We start from the raw sequence: 26210 nt of genomic DNA on the forward strand, positions 1-26210 counted from the left end.
GTTGTCATTTGATATGCATACCACTAGGTGGAATTCTCAAACCTCCAAAATCATAACATTTGAGGAGTCATTAAAAATAGTAATTAGCCATTATCAATGCTAAAGATTAATTTGTAAAGAAAAAAAGAAAAATAACACCCATACGTATAGACTGGCCAGTAGTATTAAATCTGCGGAAAACAAATATTAAATTTAAAGTGTGACATAAAATTTTGGCCCAATGCCAGCAATTTGTAGAAGCTTCGGGGCAGGGGGCAGTGTTCCATCAGCTCCATTGATTTGATTGGTGCAGTTTTTCTTTCTCTCCAATATATTAGTATTCATATTTAATGCACAAAAAGCCAAAGCATGACATTTAAAATGAATGTGGCTACATTTATAGCTATGAACGGAGTCGTTTCTTAATGCTAGTAGCCTCTGGTTTGCTTGGATTTCAAACCAAAAATATGATTTAGACTAAAACTGTCATCTTCATAAATTTTTTATCAATACTTAAAGGCAATGCTTGGTCGTTTTTGTTGGACTTGTACATTGGTGCACTTGAATTTTGAATTTCATTTTTTCTCTAACTTGTTTGTTTACCCTGCAGACACTTTCTGTCCACTGCTGGTGGTACTTGAGAACGAATTATTATTTGAGATGGTAATTGTGTTCAAGAACTACTTACAGAGACAGATGAACCAAAATGCAGCTAAAATGTTCATACATAAAAAAAATTGTAAGTTTGATTACCTGTGAAATAGCAACAAGTCTGTACATAAAGCAGGTTTTGCGTTTCATGACGATTTCATGTCTCCACAGCAGTTTGTTCTTGCCCAGTTGTTGCTCAGTTCATGCACTGCACACACGCACGCACAAGAAGCAGGCGTTGCGCGCTCCCGAGCGCAGAACGCGCAACAAGCGAACCAGCGGATGAAGCGAGAACGCGCACTCGGAGAACAGAGGACGGACGGACGCAAGGCGATTCCAGGAGCAGGAAACCATAGCCTCTGACGGTCCAGCTGTTTATGTGTGCGCGTTCATTTAGAATATCAGTAGCTTTTAATTTGACTCAACTGGCACATTTATTTTTAATATAAGGCACGCGGTATCCGCCCTCGTTGTTGCGACTTAGCAGCACAATTCGTCGAGGATGCATTTTTACGTCGACGCTATTTGGCTCTAAGTGCAGAGAAGCATGTGTTGGAACAATGTCGGAGGAAGATCCGCAGTCATGACAACTAGAGGACGAGGGTTCGCTGAAGTCTAGATAACGACAGAGGTCCACTCGGGCTCTGCGGCTCATGTTTTTCTTTGGTCGGGTATTTACATGCCACAAACCTGATCGGAGCTATATAGAGCAAGGCCGACAGCCCGTGGCGTCCGTGGGCATGAACGCCGTGGGAATGAGGGTACCGACGTGACGCGCAGTGCAGCGGGGACGTCATCGAGTGGACGGAGGTCCAGCAGAGAGCCCTCATCAGTGGAGGTGGGGTGGGGAGGGGGGGGGCGCCCAGTTGTTGGACCCCAAATGACTGCTTCACTGTCTGCTGTATCACCCGCCATCACCATTGCCTAAAGAAGATTGCATTGGTTTTCATGCACTGGCCAGTGTAGTGGAGGGAGCAGAGAAACGGGAGGATGGAGACGCAGTGAGCGAGGAGGAGGAGAAGAAGGAGGAGGAGAATTGACGGTAAGATCTGGACATAAGCTATGAGGATGCACCCCGCCCCTCTCCATGTCCCTCTCTCTTTCCATCTCCTCTCTTTTTCTCTGAATGTACACACGCACATATACGGCGATCGATACAATGGGGTGACAGCAGAGGTTCCTCTGGATAATTATAAGAAAAATATATATTTCATGTTTCTATTTTGCAAAATGATTATATATATTTATATATATATTTCAATATTTGTCATTATTATTGCATATATATTTCAATCTTTATTATATAGTATTAGATATTGTCACAATCGTGGCAATCTCAACGGTATACTATGCATTTTCTATCCTTCACCATCACGATGATTTTATCATGCAGGGTGATAGTTGACTAAATACCTCTATAATAACAAATCCCCCCCAAAAAAGTGTATTATTTATGCAGGTCAGTACATCCATTTGGACATGTAGCCTAGGGAAGCCCGAGAGCATATAACCTTAAAAAAATGATGTTGATTGTGCAAGGATGGACTCCACAGTAGCTCCATTTGTGACCCCGTTTTCAGCAAGGCAAGCTAGATGTGAGGATGATGAGTGTGATGTGATGCCTGGCTTGGTTGCCATTAAGCTGTATAGGTCAGTAGTGTGCAAGTGTGAGGCAAGCTGTGAAATATTAATGTGCACGAGATAAGTGTCCTGCGGGCTTTGCCAGATAGAGAGGTCTCAGAGCGTCCCACCAAAACGTCACATCGTGAGGGCGATGCTAATGAACCTTCTCAGCATCGTCTGGCGTCCTCATTGCACGCGCACACTTCGATCTGTGAGGACCGGTTTAGCCAATTCGCGGTGAATTTGAACACACACGAGAAAAAGATTAGCATCGAGTGAGAGAGTGTTCAGAATGAATGAGAGTTCATGTCCATTTCAGAGAGGTATGAGGTTGGGCAAGCCTGCATGGCAGCGGATGGAGGGAGGCAGATGAGCAAAGGATGGAGGAGAGAGGGACAACGGGGAGAGATGCTCAGTGGCTGACGGGACGTCTGCTCTTGTGTCAGCCTGAATTTCAGCTGCATGTGTAACCTTCACTTTGTGAAGGTAATGAAGTTGAGCATCGTATGTTCACCAGCTGGTCACATCATGAGCACTTGCACAATCTAATTAGATTCAAAATAAGCACTCTATGAAATAGCCTGTCTTTGCAAAAAGAACTGCTCCCGCCGTTTTGATGAACTTTCCCAAGAAGGTATTCGTTTAAGCTTACTTTTACCAGTGTGCTTATACTTTGATCCAAACTTGATGATAATGGATATTTGAAGTCTCACTTTACCATTAAGTATGTGTGTGCTGCATGGTGCATGCGGAGGAGAAAACAAAATGTAATCAGGTGTGCTTTCAAGTACGGGTAATTTATGTCGACACCCAAGGCGCAAAAGAAAGAGAATCGATTCGTTTAAATCTTCACACACACACACACACAACTGCATTCGAGATGGATTTCTTTTTGCCATAAGTACTTTCAAAATCGCACCATATTTGCTCCCATTAAATCTGATTGGATACATTTCTCTAAAAACTGGATGGTGACTATTTTTTATAGATTCAATTTTATGGAAATATGTGGCTTTTATACAGTATCATAGTAATATGACTAACCTGTGGCTTTTTCCAGTGATTATTTGAGTTTATATTCAGTATTTCGTGTTGAAATGAAAAAGCATGTCAACAGTGAATATAAGTCCACCGCAATACAATAATGGCGACAATATCCGTTTGTTTGAGAACCATCGAAACTGAAACTGAGCTTTTGCGGCATCTTAATGGCAAATGCTGGCATCTTGTGTTAGCAGGAGGCATCTATTTATTCTTCTTCGGCATTTCTCATGTTTTTGAAACGTATTGCAGAAAGAAGCCCTAAACAGAGAAAAAGAAAATCACAATTATATAAATCTGCAATGATACAGAAACACATAACATGCACATACTGTGTCATCTGGAGTAGTTCAGTCAGTTTTTACCCAATAATACGACACGTAATCATATGAAAAAAATAAATAAAATGTATCATACTCACCAAAGATGCTGGTTATTAAATGCATTGATGTGTGCAGGTTGCTGTTTTACTATTCAAAGTTGGCTACAACAAGCTTTACTGGACCAACCAGTCTGAGGGAGGAAAAATGCCGATGTCATTGATGGACAAATTTGAAATCTGTTTGTTTAACAAAATTCTTGCAATGCTGATAAAATTAATGTTGCTTTTGCCAGCATTCGTCATTCTGAAGGCTCTGGGCAGATTACATTGACATTGTAGCTCATATGGGGCTGGAATATGATTGGACGGGCGGGGTGTGTATGTGTGTGTGTGTGTGTGTGGGGGGGGGGGGGGTAGCAGAGAATGCAGTGAATGCTCTAGTGAACCTGTGAAATCAAATGATCTCCAAAGGGAGAAGTACATCATTCACAGTGTGACCATTCTTGCTCCTGCAGTTAAGAATAACACCGGCGGGCTTGTAATGATGTTTATGAATGACAGTGTTAATTAGCAAGGCTGAGAGGGTGATTTATGGCTGGATAAATAGAGATGAGGTGACTCCAGGGCTCAAACGCAAGTCTTGTCAGCTGAACTCTCGAAATGAAAAGCATTCAAATATGAAGGATTTTTTTAAAAATGACATAAAGGAATTATATATGCTATACATGGTGATCTTTAGCAAGTGGTGTTTTCAAGACACTGCTTTTATTTTTTTCCTCCCAACATGCGCTCCACCTAGAAATTTTCTAGCTGCAGTCTTTTTAATCTGCCTGCAAACCAGAGCTATACTGAACTTGCTCAGTTCAGCTCTGCTCTGTCATACGGTGGCGTTGATGCCCGTGTAAGCGGCTGCGGGGAGACTTTTTATTGCAATGACATTTGGGCTCTACTCTTCCGCTCTTTGTGATACTGTGACATTTTGAGGCTCTTCCTTGCAACAACATACACTGATGCACAAACCATAAACAAAAAAACAGTCAATAAAATGTTTCTAAACAAGATTTTATTTTTATGTGTCCTGTGTTTCATGGAAAATGAATAATTAATACTGAGATATTTGGCTTGTTTTGGCATCCTGAATACTTTCTTCATCTTGCAGAAATTTTCTAAGCCAACATTATATTTTCCTTCGGTTTTATTTTGAATCCAAACATGATACAGTGAGTAATTTATATTTTTGTAATGCTACATTATAATCCTGCATGCCTCTTGTAAATTCTTAAATTGAATAGATTAAATTTGAATAAGTGGAGAAACAACCAAAGCTCTCTCATTCAAATTAAACCAAAAGCCTAAAATGATTATGGAAATATAAAGAGGGAAAACTGGAAGAGAAATTATTTTAGTTACCACTGTGCACATCACTGCATCTTCTCATTTGATGCTTAATTTCCGCTACCGCACTTTATAAATGTACAGCGCTCAAAGAAAAAAATGGAGCAATATTGTAAATCCTGGAGATTTTCAGATACTGAGAAAGCGCTATGAGTCACTGGGACGCAGCGTGCTGTTATCTCAGAGAATGCGTGCCTGGGGTAGGATTACAAGCTTGATGAAAATGTGAGGAACCTTATCAACATTTAATCAACTTTCTAGCTGCCTTGAGACGATATGTTGTTCTTCAGGTGAAAGAAACTCTACCTCCGTTTCACATGCACAGCCTTTTCACAAAGCAGCTGTCACATGTAGTTCAAGTAAACTATTACGGTTTTCATGTGTTGTTTATCATTACTGTAGCTTGACTCTATTTGTTTTAGCAGGCTACACGTACCGATTATCACGCCAAATTGAGCTTCTTTCCCATCTTCCGATCAAAATCTACAAAAGCTCAGTTATTGGATGTCTAAAAGATTCTTGCGCTATTATCCTGTTGTGTTGAGAGATTTTCCCCTTCCCGACCCAAAAATGATTGCTGCTCACAATCATTGTTGTTCATTTCATGCAATCACAAATCCTTGTGAAGTTAACATGAACTACCGCTTTCATGATTGTGATATGAAACATTTCATTTCTCAGTCAGGACGGACTCAAATAGAGGAGCAACTTGTTGTGTTGAGTGTGTGTGGTATGTGTTTCTGTTTACATTCATTGCTAGCAGTCTCTCCTTTTCCGATTCAAGTAAATACAGTCAAAGACCTCGTAATTTACATAATTTGGAGCTCATGCTCAAAATGTCACTTGTAGAGTTAATAGAAGTTTTATCAAATTATTGATCAAATTAATTCACTATGTTCATCTTGGTAGGGTTGTCTAGAAATTTGAAGCCACTTAAAAGTCAACCATTTGCACAGATTTGATAAGCTCTGGGATTTCCACTGCACTTATTTATGGAGCAATTTCAAGGAGTGAAGTGAATGCTAATGTCCACAGAGCTGAGTATGGGCTAACTTGTCAGATAAGTCATATTCTTAGCAAATGTTTTTGACCGTGGTTTTATTTTTTGTTGTTTGCAACAAATTGTGTAGAGAAGATTTGCATCGCTACATCCACCCAGAATTTCACAGATTTTGAGTTAAAACCAATCTTGCATTTTTCTGAGTAAGCTTTATAAAACGTAGCACATGTTCTTCTTTTTCCCGCATTTCCCTGCAGATATTAACTTCATAATCTTGCACCAGACAGCAGAACAAATACCAACAGATAGAAAGCCAAACTATTCCCATAATTCAGGGATTCCCAACCAGCTGGTGGCATTTCAGGGGATGTGAGTTTTTGGATTGATAATTTTGTAGATTTACTTTCCCCCTCTCAAGATCAAAATGCGGGAAATGCTTGAATGATTACATAAAGTTGAATGTTCTTAAAGATTGCATACTTTGAGCCGGTGGTGTCTCAAAAATATGTACAAGGGATGTGGCGATAGCAAATATCACTTCTGTTTGCCCTTCTGGCACAGAGCACAATGTGCAGCCTGGTAGCTGAGGTCATAAAAAGCAGTCAACTTTGAAAATATGTCTGCAAGCAATTTGCTCTAATTTTTGTGTGCGGGCATTATGCTTGCTACTGTATCCAACAACAAATGACGAAGGTCTCAACAGACAGTGGCCTGCATTACGTGCAATGTTGGTCCTAGAGCTCCCTTCGGACTTGGCCTCGAGCGCTGCCTTTGTTTCCTGCCGGTGACAAACAAATGACTGACGTGTGGCGACACCTCAATTCCCCGGACTCGCGCATCGACCAGACAAACACACGGACTCTAAAGCCCCCTAAGTGGTCGGACTGCAGCGTGCAGTCCTGCTGGAGCTGTGGAGGTCAAGTGTGTGGAACTACACTTCAGTCTATATCAAACAAAGAGCGCAGTGGAGTGATTTCAAATCCACTTCAAATGTGTAGATATTATGGATGATAAATTTGATGCTGCACTAAAAACTGTTTATTTCCTGGTGTCAGACTGGTAATGTTTGGATCCCACCCTCATCCTTTGACTCCCCTTCACACACTCACGCATTCACTCGTCCATTAGCAGCACAGCACCGCACGCCTGTTTTGTCACTTGGTGCTTTATAGCAAATTACCCTCGGGCATGCTGCACTCTGCAGCCAAATGAGGAGGCAGTTACTCTCTGTTGATTTTATGCTTGCTTTTATGACGGTGTGAATCTTTGTACCTGTGTGATTGACATCATTTTTTACTCATTTTCCGCAGTCAGACTTTATTGGCTTTGACGTATCACTTGCTTTGAGTCCAGCAGCTTTTGTTTTTACGACCAATGCCGAGTGCGACTTGTATAAGCGATGATAGGTATCCGTTGGTTAGCTCATCAAGGACTTTATTTCCCTTGCTAAGCGCACTTGCATCGGGGTAAAAAGGGTGCTAGTGAAAGGAGTTGCAAGGATGAGGCACCTTGTTTTGACTGGTATTACTGGTTTTGTTTGGTTTTGGTGAGTCTCTACATCACAAGTGTCAAACTCAAGGCCCGGGGGCCAGATATGGCCCGCCACATCATTTTATTTGGCCCGTGAAGACAAATTGTGCTTCAAATTCGTGTCAATACTAGAACTGCAAATTGTCTTCACCATTAATAATATATATTTTTTTAAATATTTGACCAGTTTTTACTCGTCTGATTTAAAAACAAGTTATTTGTCAGTTTGTTTTGTAGCTGTTACTGTATATAATATGAGGTGCGCAAACATTTATTTGGATTGACAGTCATAATAGCCTTCCGAAAGAAGCTATGACTACAATGCGGCCCGCCAAAAAAATTTGTTTGACACCCCTGCTCTACATCAAAGTACCAGATAAAAAAATTGATGACTGTTTGCTATCACAATGTGTTATACTTGCATTGAGGCCAATCAGATCCAGTAGATCAGGGATTGTCAACCGGTGGTGCGCGGCCCTCTAGTGGTCCGTAACGGTATTGCAGGTGGTCGGTGAAATTGGAAATGGAAAATAATTGTAATATTTTTTTTAATAAAAATTAATTCATTATTTAGTTTTGATTTGTTTTCCAGCTAATTTTCTGAATCATTTACCTATCCAAATGATGTCAAATGTAGCTGAGATTCCCAAAATAGACAGACGCTTTATAAAACCACTTGAAAGCTCCTGCATTAGATGAAGACTCGCTCTCGCCTACAGCATGGCATTACTTATTGAAACAATAGTTTGACATGGCGCACAAAATACGTTTACATGCAGGCAATATTCAGGTTAAGGTCAAATTTCAGATTTCTGAAACATTCCAAATGACCCTGTTAACATGACAGTTGCTCCCCTGCTTGAATATCTCGATATAATCGGTGGTGCACGGACGTGAAGCAAAAACCCCAGTACTGCCAATGTTCAGTTTTGAAAAAGGTTATTGACTGCACATAAACGTAGAGGAGGGATTGAGATGAGAGGGAAACAGAACAAGGGGCCACGAGTAGAGACAAACGAACATGCCGGTGAGGAATTGTTAAGAAAATGAGTGACAGCAGCAAAGTAGAATCTGGACACATTTAAACTTGATTGACGGGCAAGAAATAAAATATATATTTATCATTGTGCCAGAGTCTTAAATGCAACTGTTGGTGCTGATGCTGGAGACTTAATTGGAGTAATGTCAGTTCCTCCAGAGAGAAGAAAACTGGAGTTGCTCTTCAAAGCTGAGCCACTTGCTTTTTTTTTCCAACACCAGTTTTAATTATAGACACATTTTCTGCACGCTGATTTATTTTTTTTATTTTTGTTGTATGTATTTTAATTTGATTTGATTCGGTGTTGTTTCACTTTAAATGAGTTTACAAGGGGAAAATAGCTAAAATCTCAAAGTAATAAAAGTTCAATTATACCTGGGTAAGGTTTATTATTTAATTACTATGTCATATTTTTGTAGCTTCATTTTAATCAATTAAATTAAAACCCATTCAAGGCGGCCAGTGGGGGACTTAGACATATTTTGCCAACTTCTAAGATATTTTACAGTCATAAGCAAAACATCACCGTGTGTTTTGGTGTGGGCACCTATGCGCGTGGATTCCTGGCCGTGTGTGATTTCACTCCAGGCCCACTCACACACACACACTTTTCATTTAGATTGCTGCTCTTTCAAGTAGGCCGGCCGGTGGCCCGGGGCTGCATCCTGGTTGCAGGCAGGGAGCGCCGTGCTGTGAACAGGGGGACTGGGTGTGTGGCTTTGTCAAGGCCCATCAGTGTCCTTGCTCTACTTACTCTGCACCAACACTTAAGGATGTGTGTGTATGCAAGTGTTTGAGTCAAAGTCTATGTGTATGTGTGAGTGAGAGAGAGAGAGAGAGAGAGAGAGAGAGGTGGGGAATGCAAGCAAAAGAACATGCCGCCATAAGGCTTTTTGGCTGAGATGAGACATTTATGTGTACTCGAATTCTTAGTGTGTGTCCTGTGTGTGCGCGTGTGATAACACTGGAGAGGGTCTCATTCGAGGGAGTCTTTTTATGTACTGTTATTACTGTGTAGGGGTGAGTGTGTGTGTGTTACTGTGGTCCTAAGGCCTTTGTTACAGTTGTGTTGGTTCATTGGACTTCAGTGGATTGGCAATTCTATTTTTTGGGACATGTAACATGTTTTTCAAAACGTGTGGCAACGTGTGCATTGATGTTAGCTACCTCATGTCGTGCACGAAGAACATGCTCAACGTGTAAATCGGAGTCATTGAAATAAATGGAATACATGGTGTGGATATGGTTTTACTTGAGCATGGTTGAACTTGGAAATCGGATGTAATCTGTCTAATATACCCGCAAGAGTTGGAGACACTGTGTGTATGTGTGTGTGTGTGTGTGCGCGCGTGTGTGTGTGTGTTAGGTACATTCTCTTGCTCTAGCCCGTGCATGTCGGACGTTTGTTAAGGAATGACCTAAATCTGTCTCGCGTCATTACCAAACAAGAGGTTGCAGAGAAGCACAAGTCATAAGTCAGCACACACAACGTGAGTACACTATTTACTTCATCTTGCAAAAACACATGATGATTTTTTTTCCACACTGCAAATATAAGCCCAAATATAACCCTGAACCCAGTTCAACTTAAAGCAGAAGTAAAATACCCCCCCCCCCCCACACACACACACACACACAATTCTAGCAACAGGATGCAGTTCAGCCTCAATCTTTCTCCCATTCAGGGTTTTGTGTTGAGCAGCCATCTTCCTCTTGTTCCTCGTGCTGTGGTGTGCACGCATCATGTGTTTTCTGTGCCCTGTAACAGTCCACTGCGGTGCATTGCACATTCACCTACATTTTGCTACATTCAGCTGTGTAGACCGCCACTCCTTTTTAGGGGGTGGGGAGATTGTCTCTCTCTGCTGCATCATTTATTTAGGATTACTGAAAAGTGGCCTAATGCGTGTTGTGAATGTGCGTGTGTGTGCATGCACATGCATATGTGTTTGTGAGTGATTTCACCAAGCAGCGTGTGGATAGAAAGATTACAATTGTTTTGTGGGTCATCGGCCAGTGTTGCTCCAGGGCTAACTACCGACTTTGAACACACCATCACACATATTTACTGTTAAAAATACAGCCGTACGCAAACCCAGCATGTCTCTTTGCTCTCTCTCTCTTGCTCTCTCTAGCCATCGCTCCCTCCTTCCCCAGACTGCACTGGGCTGTCACCATGGTAACAGCAGATTGAGAGACTTTGCTGCTCGATTGCTCAATTGTTATCTCGCTTTCTCTCGCGCTCTCCTCGCTGTCTGTCTGCTATTCCGCCCTCCTCCCATCTGCTGCATTTCACATGTGTGTCCCACTGTGCGTCATTCAGCATCCATCCAGCAAGTGCAAAGATGTGAGCACACAAACATCATTATTATGCACAGACAGAGAGAGTGCAGCTCTTCACTCCACATGGCTCACCTCCACCTCTGCTTCCTCCCCAGGCTCTCCTAACGCAGCTGGTGGTGTGACAACCCGACTCTTCCTTCCCGGCATGGCAGTGTCGTTGTGCTTCTTGGGCGTGTGCGTGCTTATTTTGGCTCATGTCACCCCTTCCAGTCAAGGTACGCCTCAGCACCCCTCAAGCAAGCGTCATGTCAAGATGTTGACACCTGCGAAAACGGGGATTTTAAAGTGTAACAAAAAATACTAATAGACCCGCCGTCTGTCAGAGGTCGTAAATCATCGCGCCGAGCGCCCCCAAACCAAGCGAAAGGCCATCTTTGCAAAGTTTTGGAAAGACGCTGACCGACATAAACACAAGACTACGAGCACAATTGAAATGTGGCCATGGGGAGTGTTTTAAAGCTTTTTGTTGCCGCTCCTTAATAAAGCATCAGTCATTCAGCACCATGGAGAGTTACGACACACGGCCAGCATACTGATCACACGGCCGTCGTGAGCGCGCTTTAATCCTGGTTTGCGACGACCTTTTCATGTGTACACGCCACTCTGCTTGATGTGAACAGCAGATTGCGGTAATACTAATGGGATTTTGTCCAGTAACCCGGGTTTAGATGGGTTAATATGCCTCTTTGGATGTAATGAGGTCAGAAAATGAAAATATTACTGCTGGTGGTTCACATTTTGTTTTTTTGCATTGTGTTTGGATTCAGACTTACTTATTTTTTTAAAATACATACCAGACTTATTAAAGAGCAGTTATCATTCACAGCAGCAGTTTTATGAGTAAATATCTTTTCTTCTCCTTTTTACCCGCACTTTCCTGCATCCTCACTGTTCTATCGCCAATCATCCTGACATGTCAGCCATGTCCCGGGCCGCCATGCCATTCGGACTGTTGCGCAGGGAGCTGGCTTGTGAGGGCTACCCCATTGAACTGCGCTGCCCGGGAAGCGATGTGGTGATGGTGGAGACCGCCAACTATGGACGCACCGACGACAAGATTTGCGACGCAGAGCCTTTCCAGATGGAGAACACGCAGTGTTACCTTCCAGATGCACTGAAGATTATGGCTCAGAGGTGTGTGTGGGTACATGCGTGTGCGCGCGCGTCTGCTCGCTCCTCTACTTTGTGTCTTTCATAAAAGATGCAAATCGCTTTGTCGCTATGATTGGATACAGCTAAATCAATGGAAGCATCTGCTGTTTGCAGCATACTCCTCACCGAACCCGTGTTCGACGAAACACTACACCCGGCAAATGCTTTTGTTGTGTGTTTGTGTGTGTGCAAGTGCAATAATCACTCCGGCTAAATCTGGTTGCACCATTAGCTGTGTACTCAGCAGCGTTTTCCTCGAAGAACAAATCAATACTCGGGGCGAGGAGACAAACGGACAGCCCGTTGCTTCTCCTTTCCTGTAAATTAATCACTCTCCTTCTTTCTTTTCCCACTCCATCCATCACTGTTGCGCAGGTGTAACAACAGGACGCAGTGTGTGGTGGTGGCAGGGGTAGACGTTTTCCCAGACCCTTGTCCTGGAACATACAAATATCTGGAGATCCAGTATGAATGTGTCCCTTACAGTGAGTATGCATTTGCATATTTCTATACGTAGATATACAGCATATGTACAGCATACAAATATATAGGAAGCAACTATGAATGCATAAACATACCGTGTAATATATATATATATATATATATATATATATATATATATATATATATATATACACCATACACACTGTTCATATGAGCAATAAGCAAGAGTAGCATAGCATGACTATATTAACATGTATGTGATTATTTATTGCACACAAAGATTCACCATATGGGCAAAAGTATTGGAACACCTGCAATGTCTGTCTTGAGATCTTTTAAATCCAATCAAGTGAGACTGGCAGCATAGTGATATGCAAAATATTTTAAGAAGAAGAAATGATGAAGATATGTGTCTCGATACTTTTTGATCATGTGGTATGAATCCTTCAAGACATTTTTATAACCTCCTTCAGATGTTTTCTCTCCTCAGAGAGGGGGTGTGCTTGAAATACAAACAGAAAGTTGAAGGAACAAATGAGAATTGTATTTGCAAACTGTATGTCTCCTGTGTGTGTGTTTGTGTGTGAGTGTGTGCGCGTGCGTGCGTGCGTGCACGTGTGAGTGAGTGAGCGAGTGTGTGTGTGTGTGTGTGTGTGCGCGTGCGTGTGTGCGTGCGCACGCGCGCAAGCACGGGAGAGAGGCACATGTGCATCTGCGTGTGCATGTGTGTGTGTTTTTTTTTTTCCAGAGTCGCACCAAGCCCAGGAGTTGCTCTCTTTTCTCCACAGGAGTTGAACTTAAGGGAGGTGGAGGAGAATGAGGAGGAGGAGGAGGAGGGTGGTGGTGGTGGTGGAGTGGGAATAGTGGTGATGAAGGGATGTTGGGCTAAGGGGCTGCTTTTGAGTACAAAACTGTTTGTGAGAACGGCACTCATAATCTGTGCAATTCTTTCTTTACTTTCTTTTTTCTTCTGTCTTTCTTCCTCGCTTGCATTCTTGACTCCTTTCATTTCTTCTTTTCTTCCCCCTCTGATTTCTCTTTCTTTCTCTCCCTCTTTTTTTTCCCTATGCTTGAGTAGAAGTGGACCAAAAAGGTAAAGACAATACATTGTAGCATCTTGATCTCCTTACCCACCTTCGCCCCTATTTCTCTCTTCCTTCTCTCCCTCTCTTTCTTACCATTTCTCTCTCTTCCTCCTACCCTAGGACGTTGTTTGTAGTCATGCTGGATGTTGCCCCCCCACTTTTTTTTCCATTTCTCCTCTGTTTTTTTTCCCCCCCATCCTTCGTTGTATGAGAATCTGTGCTTTTATCCAATTTGATGCAGGTTCAGCACATACACTCCGTTTTCTCTCTTCTCTTACTCCTTTTGCTCTCTCTTTCCTGGTTGATGTCATTGCACAAACAATTCAATAGCTTTCTTTCTTTCTTTCTTTCTTTCTTTCTTTCTTTCTTTCTTTCTTTCTTTCTTTCTTTCTTTCTTTCTCCTTATTTAGTTCTCTGTAATTCTTTTCTATCCTTTCTTGCTTCTTTCCTTCCACTCTTAAATTATTTTTTCCTTCCTTCCTTCCTTCCTTCCTTCCTTCCTTCCTTCCTTCCTTCCTTCCTTCCTTCCTTCCTTCCTTCCTTCCTTCCTTCCTTCCTTCCTTCCTTCCTTCCTTCCTTCCTTCCTTCCTTCCTTCCTTCCTTCCTTCCTTCCTTCCTCTTTATGCTTATTTTTCTTTTTTCTTCCCCTTTAGGCAGAGCCCCTTATTTATCTTCATAGGAAAAATAAGACCAAATGTGTGTGATGGGTCTGGATGTGTGCCTATCAAGCACTGCTAATAAATGTGTGCGTGTGTGTGTGTAAGTGTGTGTATGTGAGTACGTGTGTGTGTATGCATGCCTTCTTGCATGCTGTGTGAGACTGTACAGTTAATGTTTGTGTCCATATATTTATTTTTTGACATGTGGGTGGACCAATTTTTGTGCTCGAACTAACCTGCCCTCTCATTCACTTCAAGGCAAAATGTAGCCCCGCCCTCTGCGCCTCTGATTCTACCTCACATTGCACTAACCGACACGGCGATGTACCTATAACATACTCACACAACTTTCATTGCAGTGTCCCCTGTTATAGTACTCACCATACGTACACACACAAACGCATACACAAACATGCGCACTCACACACATACACATTCTCATCACACACACACGCAAACACACACGCTCACTTATACGTCTTGTGTTTTGCTTGCCTTTGGACATCAGCACAGGTTTTTAAAGCCCTCTGTGTCTCCTCTTCTTTGTCTTTCTTTAATCTCATTGCATCCAATACATCAAATTTTCATGCATCAATCTGTTTCCACCCACAATCTCTCTTTCTCTCTCTTTCTCTCTCTTTCTCTCTCTTTCTCTCTCTTTCTCTCTCTCTTTCTCTCTCTCTTTCTCTTTCTCTCTCTCTTCTCTCTCTCTCTCTCTCTCTCTCTCTCTCTCTCTCTCTCTCTCTCTCTCTCTCTCTGTCTCTCTCTCTCTCTCTCTCTCTTTCTCTCTCCCTCTCTTTCTCTCCCTCCCTCATGCACACACACACACACGCACACACACACACACACACACCATCATCCATCCGCATCCTCTGTCCTCTCTCTCACATCCTTCTCTCTGACAACTCCAATCTCCCAGTTTTCGTCTGTCCCGGATCACTGCTCAGCATCCAGCCACCTTCCTCTCAGCTGGAGGCAGAACATCAGTCAGGGGCGTGGTGTAAGGACCCTTTGCAAGCTGGTGACAGACTATACGTTATGCCATGGACACCGTACAGGACCGAGGTGCTGTATGAATACGCTTCCTGGGACGACTACCGGCAGAACCGTGTCACCACTACCTACAAGTGAGTGTGTGTTTAACAACAACAAATTGTGTGTGTCTGTGCGTGTGTCATTGGACACAGTATTTTAATGGAGAAATGCACACCCCTAATTGTCATGTTAAAAACCGACCTGCTTTCCCTCTCTTATCCTAGACTGCCAAGTCGTGTAGACGGGACAGGTTTTGTGGTGTATGACGGCGCCGTGTTCTATAACAAGGAACGAACACGCAACCTGGTCAAGTACGACCTGCGGACACGCATTAAGAGTGGCGAGGCGGTGGTGGTCAATGCTAACTACCATGACACGTCGCCTTACCGCTGGGGAGGGAAGTCAGACATCGATCTGGCAGTGGATGAGAACGGCCTCTGGGTGATCTACTCCACTGAAGCCAATAATGGACGCATTGTGGTCAGCCAGGTAAGACCTGGCAAAATTTGATAAGCTACAGCAATATTACGGAGTTTCTCCTCACCTTTCCACCTCTTCTCCAGGTGAACCCGTACACCCTGCGCTTTGAAGGCACGTGGGCCACGGGCTTTGACAAACGTGGGGCGAGCAATGCTTTCATGGCCTGTGGCGTGCTGTATGCGGTTCGCTCAGTCTTCCAGGATGACGAGGGGCAGGCGGACGGCCGCGTGGGCAATGATATGGTGGTTTATGCCTATGACACCAGCCGGGGGCAAGAGCTGCCCATTCAGATACCCTTTCCCAATCCCTATCAGTACATCTCTTCTATAGACTACAACCCTCGAGACAACCAGCTCTATGTGTGGAATAACTATTATGTTCTAAGATACCCGCTTCAGTTCACGCCGCCCCCACCAACTAAAGGTCTGTTGATCCAGAACATGGATTGGTGTAACTGCAAGGAGCTTTCAGACCTGAAGTAAAGTTTTTTTCTCCCTCCAGGTCCCCTTTCTTCTCTGATGACAACGGTCCGCTCTTACACAGCTACAGTTGCACTGACTCCCGTGCGACCATCAGCCTCCCACCCAGTGGGCGTCATCAACCGAGGTCCTTTTGACCAGAGGCCAATAACAGCCATGGTCCCCCTAACGCCCCGACCCCCTTTGCGCGTCCCCTTGGCCCCTGGGGGCCCTGGGCAAGTGGGTGGATGCGAAGGAAGAGTGGCCGCAGGGGTACAGTGGCCCCCTACTCTGAAAGGGGAGACAGTGGAGAGGCCCTGCCCCAAAGGCTCGCTGGGTAAGTCAGATGTAGGTGTGTGTTTGTTTGATCACATCAGCGTTATATTACGTGTGTGTATGAGAGTGTGTATCTTGTTTCCCTTTGAAATGCAGTCACATGCCCTCTCATTGAACTCCCCTTCACATGACAGTAGTTATACTTTTTACAGTTACGGTCCGTCAACTCTTCCTCTCGTTGTGCAGCTGTCTTCCTCAGTCCTACCTCAGAGGAAAAGAGGACATCTTGACTGTTTCATGTTGTGCTTCCTAATCTTGTTTTATGGCTAAATTTTGAGCTGAGGTAAACTGGGGAATAATTTCCCATCAAAAATGAAGTCTTGCATCTTATTTGCGGACCTGTAAAACAATCAACATATCTGCGTGTTATGGACTTTAATTGTTTGGTCATATGACTCACCCTTCTTGAATGTCTGTGCCCGTGTCTTGTTCTGCAGGTATAGCGTCATACGAGTGCATGATGTCGCCAGTGAGCTGGAGCTCCAGAGGTCCTAACCTCTCAAATTGTACTTCTCCTTGGGTCAGCCAGATTGCACAAAAGGTCAGTTACATATGTACACACCTTGCAGAAAAGGGATGTTAACAAGCAACTTGCACTTTAAATGTCAAAAAATAAAAAGTGATTCTGAGCACCGCTACCTTCGTCCAGATTAAAAGTGGTGAGAATGCAGCAAACATAGCCGGGGAGCTGGTCAACCTGACCCGGGGACGCATCTATGCTGGTGATGTCAGCATGTCTGTAAAACTAATTGAACAGCTACTGGACATTTTGGACTCCCAGCTTCAAGCCTTGAGACCAGCCAATAAAGAGTCTGCGGCACGCAATTACAATAAGGTGAATTGCTCCTCAAATTCATGCCAATGTGTTCTTGACCTTTTACTGGAAAGAGGAACCAAATGTCAGCCAGCGCTGATACGTGTGACACAGATGTTGTTTGTTCTCTTTGTAGCTGCAGAAAAGGGAACGCACATGCAGGGCTTATGTACAGGTAAGCAACGGATGGAAAATTAATAGACTGATGAATCACTGATGGAGGTGGATGGATGGATGGATGGATGGATGGATGGATGGGTGAGAAATGATGGGATAATGGATGAACTAACAGAAGGATGTAAGATTGTTGGACGGAGAGATGAGAGAGCGATAAATGTGTGACAGATTTAGAAATGGACGGGTGGATGGTGACAAATGTGAGACGAATAACGCACAGATGGAATGAGAATGGACAGAAAGGCAGAAAATAAATACACAGGCGGACAAATGGACATGATTGAAGGTGATGCTGATTGATGAAGACATGAAGAATGGCGATGGATGATGAACGAACGAACGAATGAACGAATGAATGGACGGACGGATGGAGGGATGGATGGACGGATGGGGGACCAGATTGAAAAATAATCGACACAGAGGGGATCTTGGACAGATGGACAAATGGATGGATGATGCGAGACAGATGAATGAATGGATGACAAACGGACTGCTGTACAGTGCACAGATGAAAGGATGCAAGTTGGGAGAACGGACGGATGGACAGACTCATGGATAAAAGTCCAGATGAATGTATAAACTGACAAAAGAGGGAGGTTGGTGAACATGCACACCAACAGATTGTATTGCACCTTTCTCCTTCTCAGGCTGTGGTTCAAACAGTGGATAATCTGTTGGGTCCCGAGGCTCTGGTATCCTGGGCTGACATGAGCGGTCCTGACCAGTCCCGCTCTGCATCACTGCTGTTAGACGCGGTTGAGAAAGGAGCGTTCTTATTGGCCAACAACCTCTATGAAGGTCGATTCAGTGACAGAGCACCAAACGTCGGTATGTCGTCTGTCGTCCCGAACACTGGCTATACCACCTTTTTCAAACAAACTCCTCATCCACTGATTCCCGCGTGTGTATGATTAGATCTGGAGGTGTATGTGCTAAACACAGAGGCGGACATACAGGACCTAACGTTCCCACACTCTTACGACAGTGACAGCATCTTGCAGATCTCAGCTGTGGCCCTGCAGCAGTACAGCAATAATGGTATGAAGCACATTCATCACAATATTAAATCAGGGAAGAAACCACAATTGCAATGGATTGTGGCATTAATAGTGTGATAATCAATTATAACGTATACAGATATGCCCATAAATGGTTTTCTTCCTTCACTGTGCAGGCCAAGTGAAGTTGGTCCTCTGTCTGTATAAGAACCTGGGCACCTTCCTGACCACCCAGAACTCCACCTTGCGGCTCGGACTTGGACAGGGCTCAGACATCAGGCGCAGGAGCCTGGTGGTCAACTCCCACGTCATCTCAGCTTCTGTGCACAGAGGCTCCAACAGAGTGTTCCTTTCTGAGCCCGTGGTGTTCACTCTCAGGCACCTGCAGGTCTGCTGGGAAATGCAGGCCACTTTGACAAGAATGATTCATGATGACTTAAGAGTTGGTTTTGTGTGGTATCCACAGCTGGACAACCACTTTGGTCCCAACTGCTCTTTTTGGAACGCCTCTGGGGTTTCTGGGACCGGCAGGTGGTCCACACAAGGATGCCGCATGTTACACACCAACAATACACACACAACATGCGCCTGCAATCACCTGTCCAGCTATGCCGTACTCATGACGTACCAGCAACCTGCTGTAAGTAAACACACAAACTTGTGTTGACTGTGGTTCCCATATTATAAATGACTGCTAGATGTTGTCGTGTTTACTGCATGTTCAATGTTTTCACATTAGCATCTGCATGTTTTAGTCAACAGCAATCACCCGAAAAAATTAAAAAAGCGTGAGTCATTTCTGGAAGGCTTGTATGTCATTCTCTTGATTAATTATGGCAACACTGCTGCTTCCCAAATTAGAAAGGCTGATAAAATGTTACTATTCCTAGTAGTGTTCAGAAATCAGATCCCATTTTTGCACTAATTTGTAAGATAAAGGCCTTTATTAATTAATCATTCAATTATCTCGAGTCAAAGCTGTGAGAGATATTTCTAAACGCTGTAGGCTCTCGTGAAACACAATTCAAGTGCTCGATGTCGTGTTTTGTCTTTCTGTCATTGTAGCTATCCAACACTCAACTTGCTCTCTTCTTTCTTTTTGATCTTGAAAGTCTGGTGTGGGAGTCGAGGAGCTTCTGGTCTACATCGTCTCCTGGGTGGGCATCTCTATTGCCGTGGTGTGTTTGGCCACCTGTCTCACTACCTTATGCTGTCAAGCGGCACCCTGGCACACAGACCACAGCACCATCCACTGCAACCTGTGGGCCAACCTGCTCATCACTGAGCTGCTCTTTCTTGTCGAATCCAATAAGACGCAATATACCGTGAGTTTTTGTCTATCTAAAACTCGACGGGGGCTTGTCAAACTTTTTTCTCCCTCTTTTGTTGCTTTATGCTTTTCCGCCACTTATATTTCTAGGTGGTGTGCTCCATCATTGCCGGGCTGCTGCACTTCTCATTGCTCTCGGTGTTCTGCTGGCTGTGTCTGGAAGCGGTGGAGCTGTACATTTTGCAACGTGAGGTGTTTGAGGGTCGTAACTCCAGGCGGAAGTATTTGTACCTGAGTGGCTACTCTGTACCTGGGCTGGTGGTGGCTGTGTCTGCAGCCATTGACTTTAGAGGCTACGGCTCCAAAACGTTGTAAGTTCATCGCGATACAATTATCAAGCGAGTGTGTTTTCGGATCAGACAGATAAATACTTTTTCAACTAGGTCAACGAAATCCATGTCAGGAGTTGGGGAAGCATTTTGGGGGGGGCGGGGGGGGCACTATTATCCTCTGTGTCAATGAATTATTTTAGTAATGGCGCAATTTCTGATACCACCAAATGTCTGATATTCAGGATTGTAATGATATATTTCTGAGTTTTTTCTTGAATGTGTTTGTCCGCACAGCTGCTGGCTGCGAACGGACAATTACTTCATTTGGAGTTTCCTTGGACCCGTGGCTGTTATTATCACTGTGAGATTTTGATTTCTGCTCTCACGCACAATCAACCATATTATGCGGTGTACAGATGTGTGAAAGTAGAGCGCTGACAGTTTGTGTTATTGTCTCCAGCTTAACCTTGTCATCTTAGTGATGACCTTACATAAGATGCACAGCACTGCGGCCCTCAAGCCAGACTCCAGTCGCCATGACAACTTGAGGTTTGTAATTGTCTCTAGATCTGTGGGCAAAATGTTAACAGTTGAGGTGATCCATCCTTGTATTTCTTTATGTTGAGTTTATTTCATACATTGGATTTGAAATAGCAATTTTGTATGCTTTGTGTGACAAGCCTTCAAAATAATCTCAGAAGCTGGTCTGCTATTGCTTCTACACGCTGCTAATGGCTTTCAAAGAGCACTTGATGCCCATGCTAAACACACATTTTCTCCTGAATAAATACAATTGAGAGTGAAGTTTGTCATGGTAAGATAGAAAGCGTCAACTGTGCTCAGCATTAAGTGGCAGGAAGATCTGAAGGCTGTAAAATAGCACCATTTATTCTCAATTAGCCAGGTAAATACATATAGTAGCTTATACTTCTTAATTAGATTAATTTCGGACCAGTGGTATTTTATGAAAGCCTATTTTAAAAATGATGATGATGTGATATTTACATTATGCGTTTTGCAAACAACGTTGTCCAATTTTATTAGGCAAATTTTGCAGTCATTTTTATCTTTCCGCACTTAATCTTCCTCCTGAGCAGCTCATCTTTATCTCCACTAATTGAAAACTGAACACTTTTTGGATTGGTTTTTTTTTTCTTCTTCTTCTGCTGTATAAAGGCCATTGCAGCTTTCAGGATGTCGTGAATGTTCTCTGAAAGTGGCTTTTTTTTTTTTTTTTTTTTTTTCATGAATGCTAGCCTTGTAAGAGAAACTTGAAAAGAAAGGAGGAGATAAGATACACGATTACACCTGCACACGGAAAATTCACATTAAGGTGCTTACAGTAGCGTTACAATGCTCTCGATGTCTTCTGTTTGGGTGCAAATTTTAGCTCTTGTGTTCTTTTCTTCCTGGGCTTGACAAGGTACAGGAGTGAATCGGCTCTTGAATAAAAACTTTTCTCCATTCCATCAACTTGTGTGTCCAGGGCGTGGGCAGTGGGCTCATTGACGCTGCTCTTCCTGCAATGTGTCAACTGGTCGTCGGGCCTGATGTTTTTGTCGGCGCCTTCTCTCCTCTTGGCTTACCTCTTCGCCTCCCTTAATACAGCGCAGGGCTTCCTCATCACCATCCTGCACTGCACCCTCACCAGAAAGGTCAGTCTCAGAGGCGAGCATCGATTTCTTGCGCTCGTACGCCGCCGATGCTTTGTGACGGCTGCTCTGTGTTAAGGGTCAGAAAGACTACGGCCGATGTCTGCGTCTCTCCCAGTGCTGCGCAACCTCTTCATCCAGCTCTCCGGACTCGGTCAAGGGTGCCGCGCTGCGCTCCAACAGCCGCTACAGCAGCAGCCAGGGGCGGCGAGCCACGGCCAACAGACAGGTGCACGCTCCACTTCACACGCTTCCTCCATGTCTTGCGGACTTTTTCGCGACACAACCTTGATTTGACTGTCTGCCAAATATTCCGTCCTCCAGAGTCGTATTAGGAGGATGTGGAATGACACGGTGCGAAGACAGACTGAATCATCTTTCATCGCCGCTGATGTCAACAGCACCCCACCTCTTAACAGAGGTGAGCATCTGCTTTATTTGATTATTTTTTTCGTATACGTTTTGTTATTTCGCAGTGCAATGTGTAATCGTCGCTTTTCTGGACACAGCTGCATTGGGGAATCATTTCCTGACCAATCCAGTGCTGCAGACTCATGCAGGCGCCTCTCCTTATGACACCATGTTGGCACAGGGATACAATCAACCCTTCACCTCCTCGGGTATGCTTTGTCACAACCTCAGTGGGCTTATTTTCTGTACATGAGTTAGTTGGTGGTTTCCTTCACCACACTTTTATTTGTGAGAGTCCTCAAGTCTGCAGGAGTGATAACGTTTATTAGACTTGAATTAAGTTAAGGAAGGTTTCAGAGTCAACTTCCTTTATTTTGACATTGGTGTGTAATATGCTGTCCGTTTTTTCAACTATATTAAGAGTACTTAGTGGTTTAAGGTTTGAATTTGGCTTTTCTTCACATACTCTGGCTTCCTCCCATTTTCCAAAACCACGCACACTATTATCATTGAAGACTCTAAATTGTCCGAAAGTGTGAATGGCTGATTGTCGAAACGTGGCCTGGCGACCAGTCCAGGATGCAGCACTGATGATAAGAGGAATAGAGATTGGATGGATTACTTCTTAGTGTTGGTGTCATGAGTTTGTTTGTGTTCTCAGAGAAAGCAATTTCCATCATACTTTGTGTTTTTCATATTTTTGAATCCAATTTGAATCCCATTATTTTTGCTGGTGACACATGCAGAAAGAGTTTGGTCTTGGTGGATATGCACGTTACTTTTTGTTTCAACGGATAATAGCTGTATATACATTAAGGCTTCTGTGATTTGTTTTTATATTTGTGTTGGAGTGTTTTGACTTTTTTCCTTTGTGTCTCTCTCTTACGTGGACCAGTGGGAACCTTCCGAAACAAGAGTATGAGCTCTTCTTTACTGTGCTCACCCAAACCATTTAGCACTGTGGTTGTCTTCATAGACCACCCTTTCATATTTGCACACATTAATCATACATATTGAATCGCAATCACATGAACTTCTTGTTTCTTACCACATTGAAATGCACCTTTAAAAGTGAAAGTCTAAATTTTTGGGAAGAAGCGCTACTCATTTGCTCATACATCTACTCATGCTACTCCTGTCACAATATTATTTACCATTTTATAATTTGACATTTCTTGTTTCTTCCCATAGAAGTTGGTGTGTCGCAAAGTCAGGAGTCCTGTGGAGTGGACAGTGTGTGTCTCAACGGAGGCTACACTCCCAATACCTTCACCCTACATGGGCTGGGGGCCATGCCTGGATCCCGAGCCGGAGTGGTGGGTAGCACAGACCTTCTGAAGGACGGAGGAGTCGGGATGGGAAGTGATGACATCTCCCCCGCCCTGCTGACCCCGCACGGAGCCGCAGATCTGGGCACCGGCGCCGGAATGCGTCGTAACCTGTCTGACGCGGCTGCACTGGAGAAGATGATCATCTCCGAGCTGGTGCAAAGCAACCTGAGGCCTTCGGGCGACATACCCGCCCCTCCCGAGCGCTACGGAAGCCTGGCGAGGCCTCATCATCTGGACAGGGCGGCCCTCGCTCACACTGCCACGCTGACGCGGCACGCACAGCAACCCCAGGAGGGCTGGGCGGCCACCATGCAGCCCGCAACTCGACACAACGCACAAGAAGGTTGGCCACATTTGAGGCACCACCTACAAGGTGCTGAGACGCATTCCACGTCGCATGAACAAGAACATGGCACAACACCACGCGCACAAGATGGCTGGTCGCACGCACGCACACCGGCAGATGCCGAGTCCCGCGAATTGCTTAAAGATGGGGAGAGGCTGCAGCTACAAGGCACTCTGGGTCGTCGGGGGCTCCAGGAGAGGCAACAACCACGCCCCCCTGATGTTCAGGCTCGGCCATACTCCACGCTCAGCCGCACCCCCGGCACACTGTCCCGCCACCGCAGCACGGCCGAGTCGGGTGGAGGGACCGACAAAGAAAGGGAGCGAGACCGGGATCGTTACAGAGACAGACCCTTGCCGCCGCCTCCTCCGCCACCCCCACAGGACTCAGAGCCCTTGTACAAAGCGCTGGAGGAGCCGCTTCTGGTCAAACAGAGGGAGGCCAGTGTAGACGCTTGGCGAGCAGCACAGGACAGGGAGAAGGATGATACATTTCTCCTCAAAAGAGATGGACTTATGGACGAGTGGAGAGGAGGTAACAGAGCAAGGGAGGAGTCTTTCAGCTCTCAAAAGAGAAATGGGGACATGGCTGAGTGGAGAGGTGGAATGGAGAGAGGGAGGGAGGAACCTCATCTCCTGGAGAAGAGAGACGGAAGGATGGATGCATGGCGAGGAGCAGAGACGGACCGCGAAGAAACGTTCATTACGCAGCGAAAAGATTTTGGGGTCGATGGCTGGAGAGGCGGGATAGAGAGAGACAAGGACAGAGATGGTTGGAAAGCGGGATTTGAACGAGAGAATGACAAGCAGAAAGACAGAGCGCTGGATGTGTGGCGTGGAGGGGTCGATGTAGACAGACAGGAGTCTTTCTTGCTTGACAGCAATGACGGCGGTCTTGATGGGAGGAAAAGAGGAAAAGAGAGAGGCTCTCTCAGGTACCACGGCGACCGAGAGGACTCCGACGGCTTCACTTTGCCTTTGACCCCGGATCTTGACCTTGACCCCGACACCTCACCTATCTACGCCCAGGATTCAAACCCGTCACCACTGTACCCCGGAGACCGTCGCTCGCCGCCTCTCGGTTTCTTCCCGCGAAGTTCACCCCCGACTAATATCTTTGCTCCCCGAGACACAAATTCTCCTCCCAACAATCTCTACCCCCGCCACTCCCCTCAAGTGTACAGCCGCAGTAGTTCGCCTCCTCGCTTCTACAGCCGCACCTCGCCGCCAACACTCTCCTACCCTGACAGTAGCCCCGAAGGTCTAGAAGAGCTCAGCCCTGCCAGCCCACCCCAGCAGCCCGCCCTGGAGCTGCCCTACAGCCTCGGGAGACCCCCTCTCGGCCCACGTCCCAATCACCTGCAGACCTTTTATCAGCCGCCGCCGACTAACGGAGAGGCCATGTACACATCTGAGCCATCTTCCGAAGGAGACGACGGTCAGATGCAGCGGGTGACGAGCCTGTGACTAGGGCGGTGGTGATCGGGGCATAGAAATCAGGGAGGTGGAGAAAAGCACAACCAACTAGCATTTTCTAATGAGGACCCAATGAAGGTTACGACGATGTCAGAGATGGCTCCTCCCTGCTTTTATCTCCCGATCACCACGAGACTCCCCCTGCCCCATTCTCATTTTTTGTTACTTTCCTAGAAGTGTGACTCATTGGTCGTAACTCTTCCTCAGCGTTCCTTCCCTGAACCCCTGCTGTGTCTTCCTGCTTCATCAGTACTTTCTTATTGGCCCATGATCTGACTTTGTGTCAGTCATTCGGCTGGGTTTCACCCCTCCTCGTAGCAAGAGAACAGTGTCGTGACGGATCAAAGCACTTGTGTGTTGCCAAAAAAAAAAAATCCTTTCAAAGAACACGTGCATGACTTTCTAGTGGCTCTTACGAGACCATGCGTTCTGTACGAAGGAAGTGTTCAAGTGCAAGTGAATGAATGTGTGTGTAGCTTGATGAGCATGCGTGTGTGAAAGGTCTGTGTGTGAGAGTGTGTATATATATACATATATACAAATCTTTTATGATTAATGTATCACTGATTAATGTATCACAGAGGAGCATTTTAGCATTGTCAATGGAGGTGGGCCCTCCTTCAGATTTTCAACTTGTTCCATCACATCAAGACCAAAACTTGTCCTCCAGTCGCTATTAACTGTTGGCAGTGGAAGAGTTTTCAGCGGCGTTGTCTTGCAACAGGACTATTGTCTCCAGAGCTGATCATGTGAAATGAAACCTCAGAACTTTTTCTGCAACCCCTGAGATTCTTGTACATACTACCCTCAAGTGTTCTAATTGTCTTGTATT

The 26210-nt window shown here is 44.7% G+C and overlaps 1 protein-coding gene across 2 annotated transcripts; it reads left to right on the forward strand.

Moving 5' to 3' along the window:
* The first annotated feature begins 894 nt into the window (after positions 1-894).
* LOC125968782 (adhesion G protein-coupled receptor L1) lies at positions 895-25422 on the forward strand. 2 transcript variants are annotated; one of them, XM_049720171.2, is made up of 26 exons: positions 895-1672; positions 11019-11138; positions 11844-12057; positions 12451-12560; positions 13598-13612; positions 15183-15390; positions 15523-15787; positions 15862-16201; positions 16280-16573; positions 17010-17113; positions 17222-17407; positions 17523-17561; positions 18211-18391; positions 18479-18601; positions 18738-18949; positions 19028-19201; positions 19674-19886; positions 19982-20202; positions 20458-20524; positions 20624-20712; positions 21650-21818; positions 21895-22044; positions 22140-22236; positions 22325-22435; positions 23122-23142; positions 23418-25422. In XM_049720171.2, exons 2-26 carry the CDS (start codon positions 11069-11071, stop codon positions 25367-25369), a joined length of 5625 nt encoding a protein of 1874 aa, XP_049576128.1. In that variant the 5' UTR covers positions 895-1672; positions 11019-11068; the 3' UTR covers positions 25370-25422. The 2 variants fall into 2 exon arrangements, with proteins under 2 accessions (XP_049576128.1, XP_049576129.1); XM_049720172.2 differs by lacking the exon at positions 13598-13612.
* Positions 25423-26210: the final 788 nt, after the last annotated feature.

This window comes from Syngnathus scovelli, chromosome 5 (assembly GCF_024217435.2).
Source record: "Syngnathus scovelli strain Florida chromosome 5, RoL_Ssco_1.2, whole genome shotgun sequence".
In the NCBI taxonomy this organism is placed as follows: domain Eukaryota; kingdom Metazoa; phylum Chordata; class Actinopteri; order Syngnathiformes; family Syngnathidae; genus Syngnathus; species Syngnathus scovelli.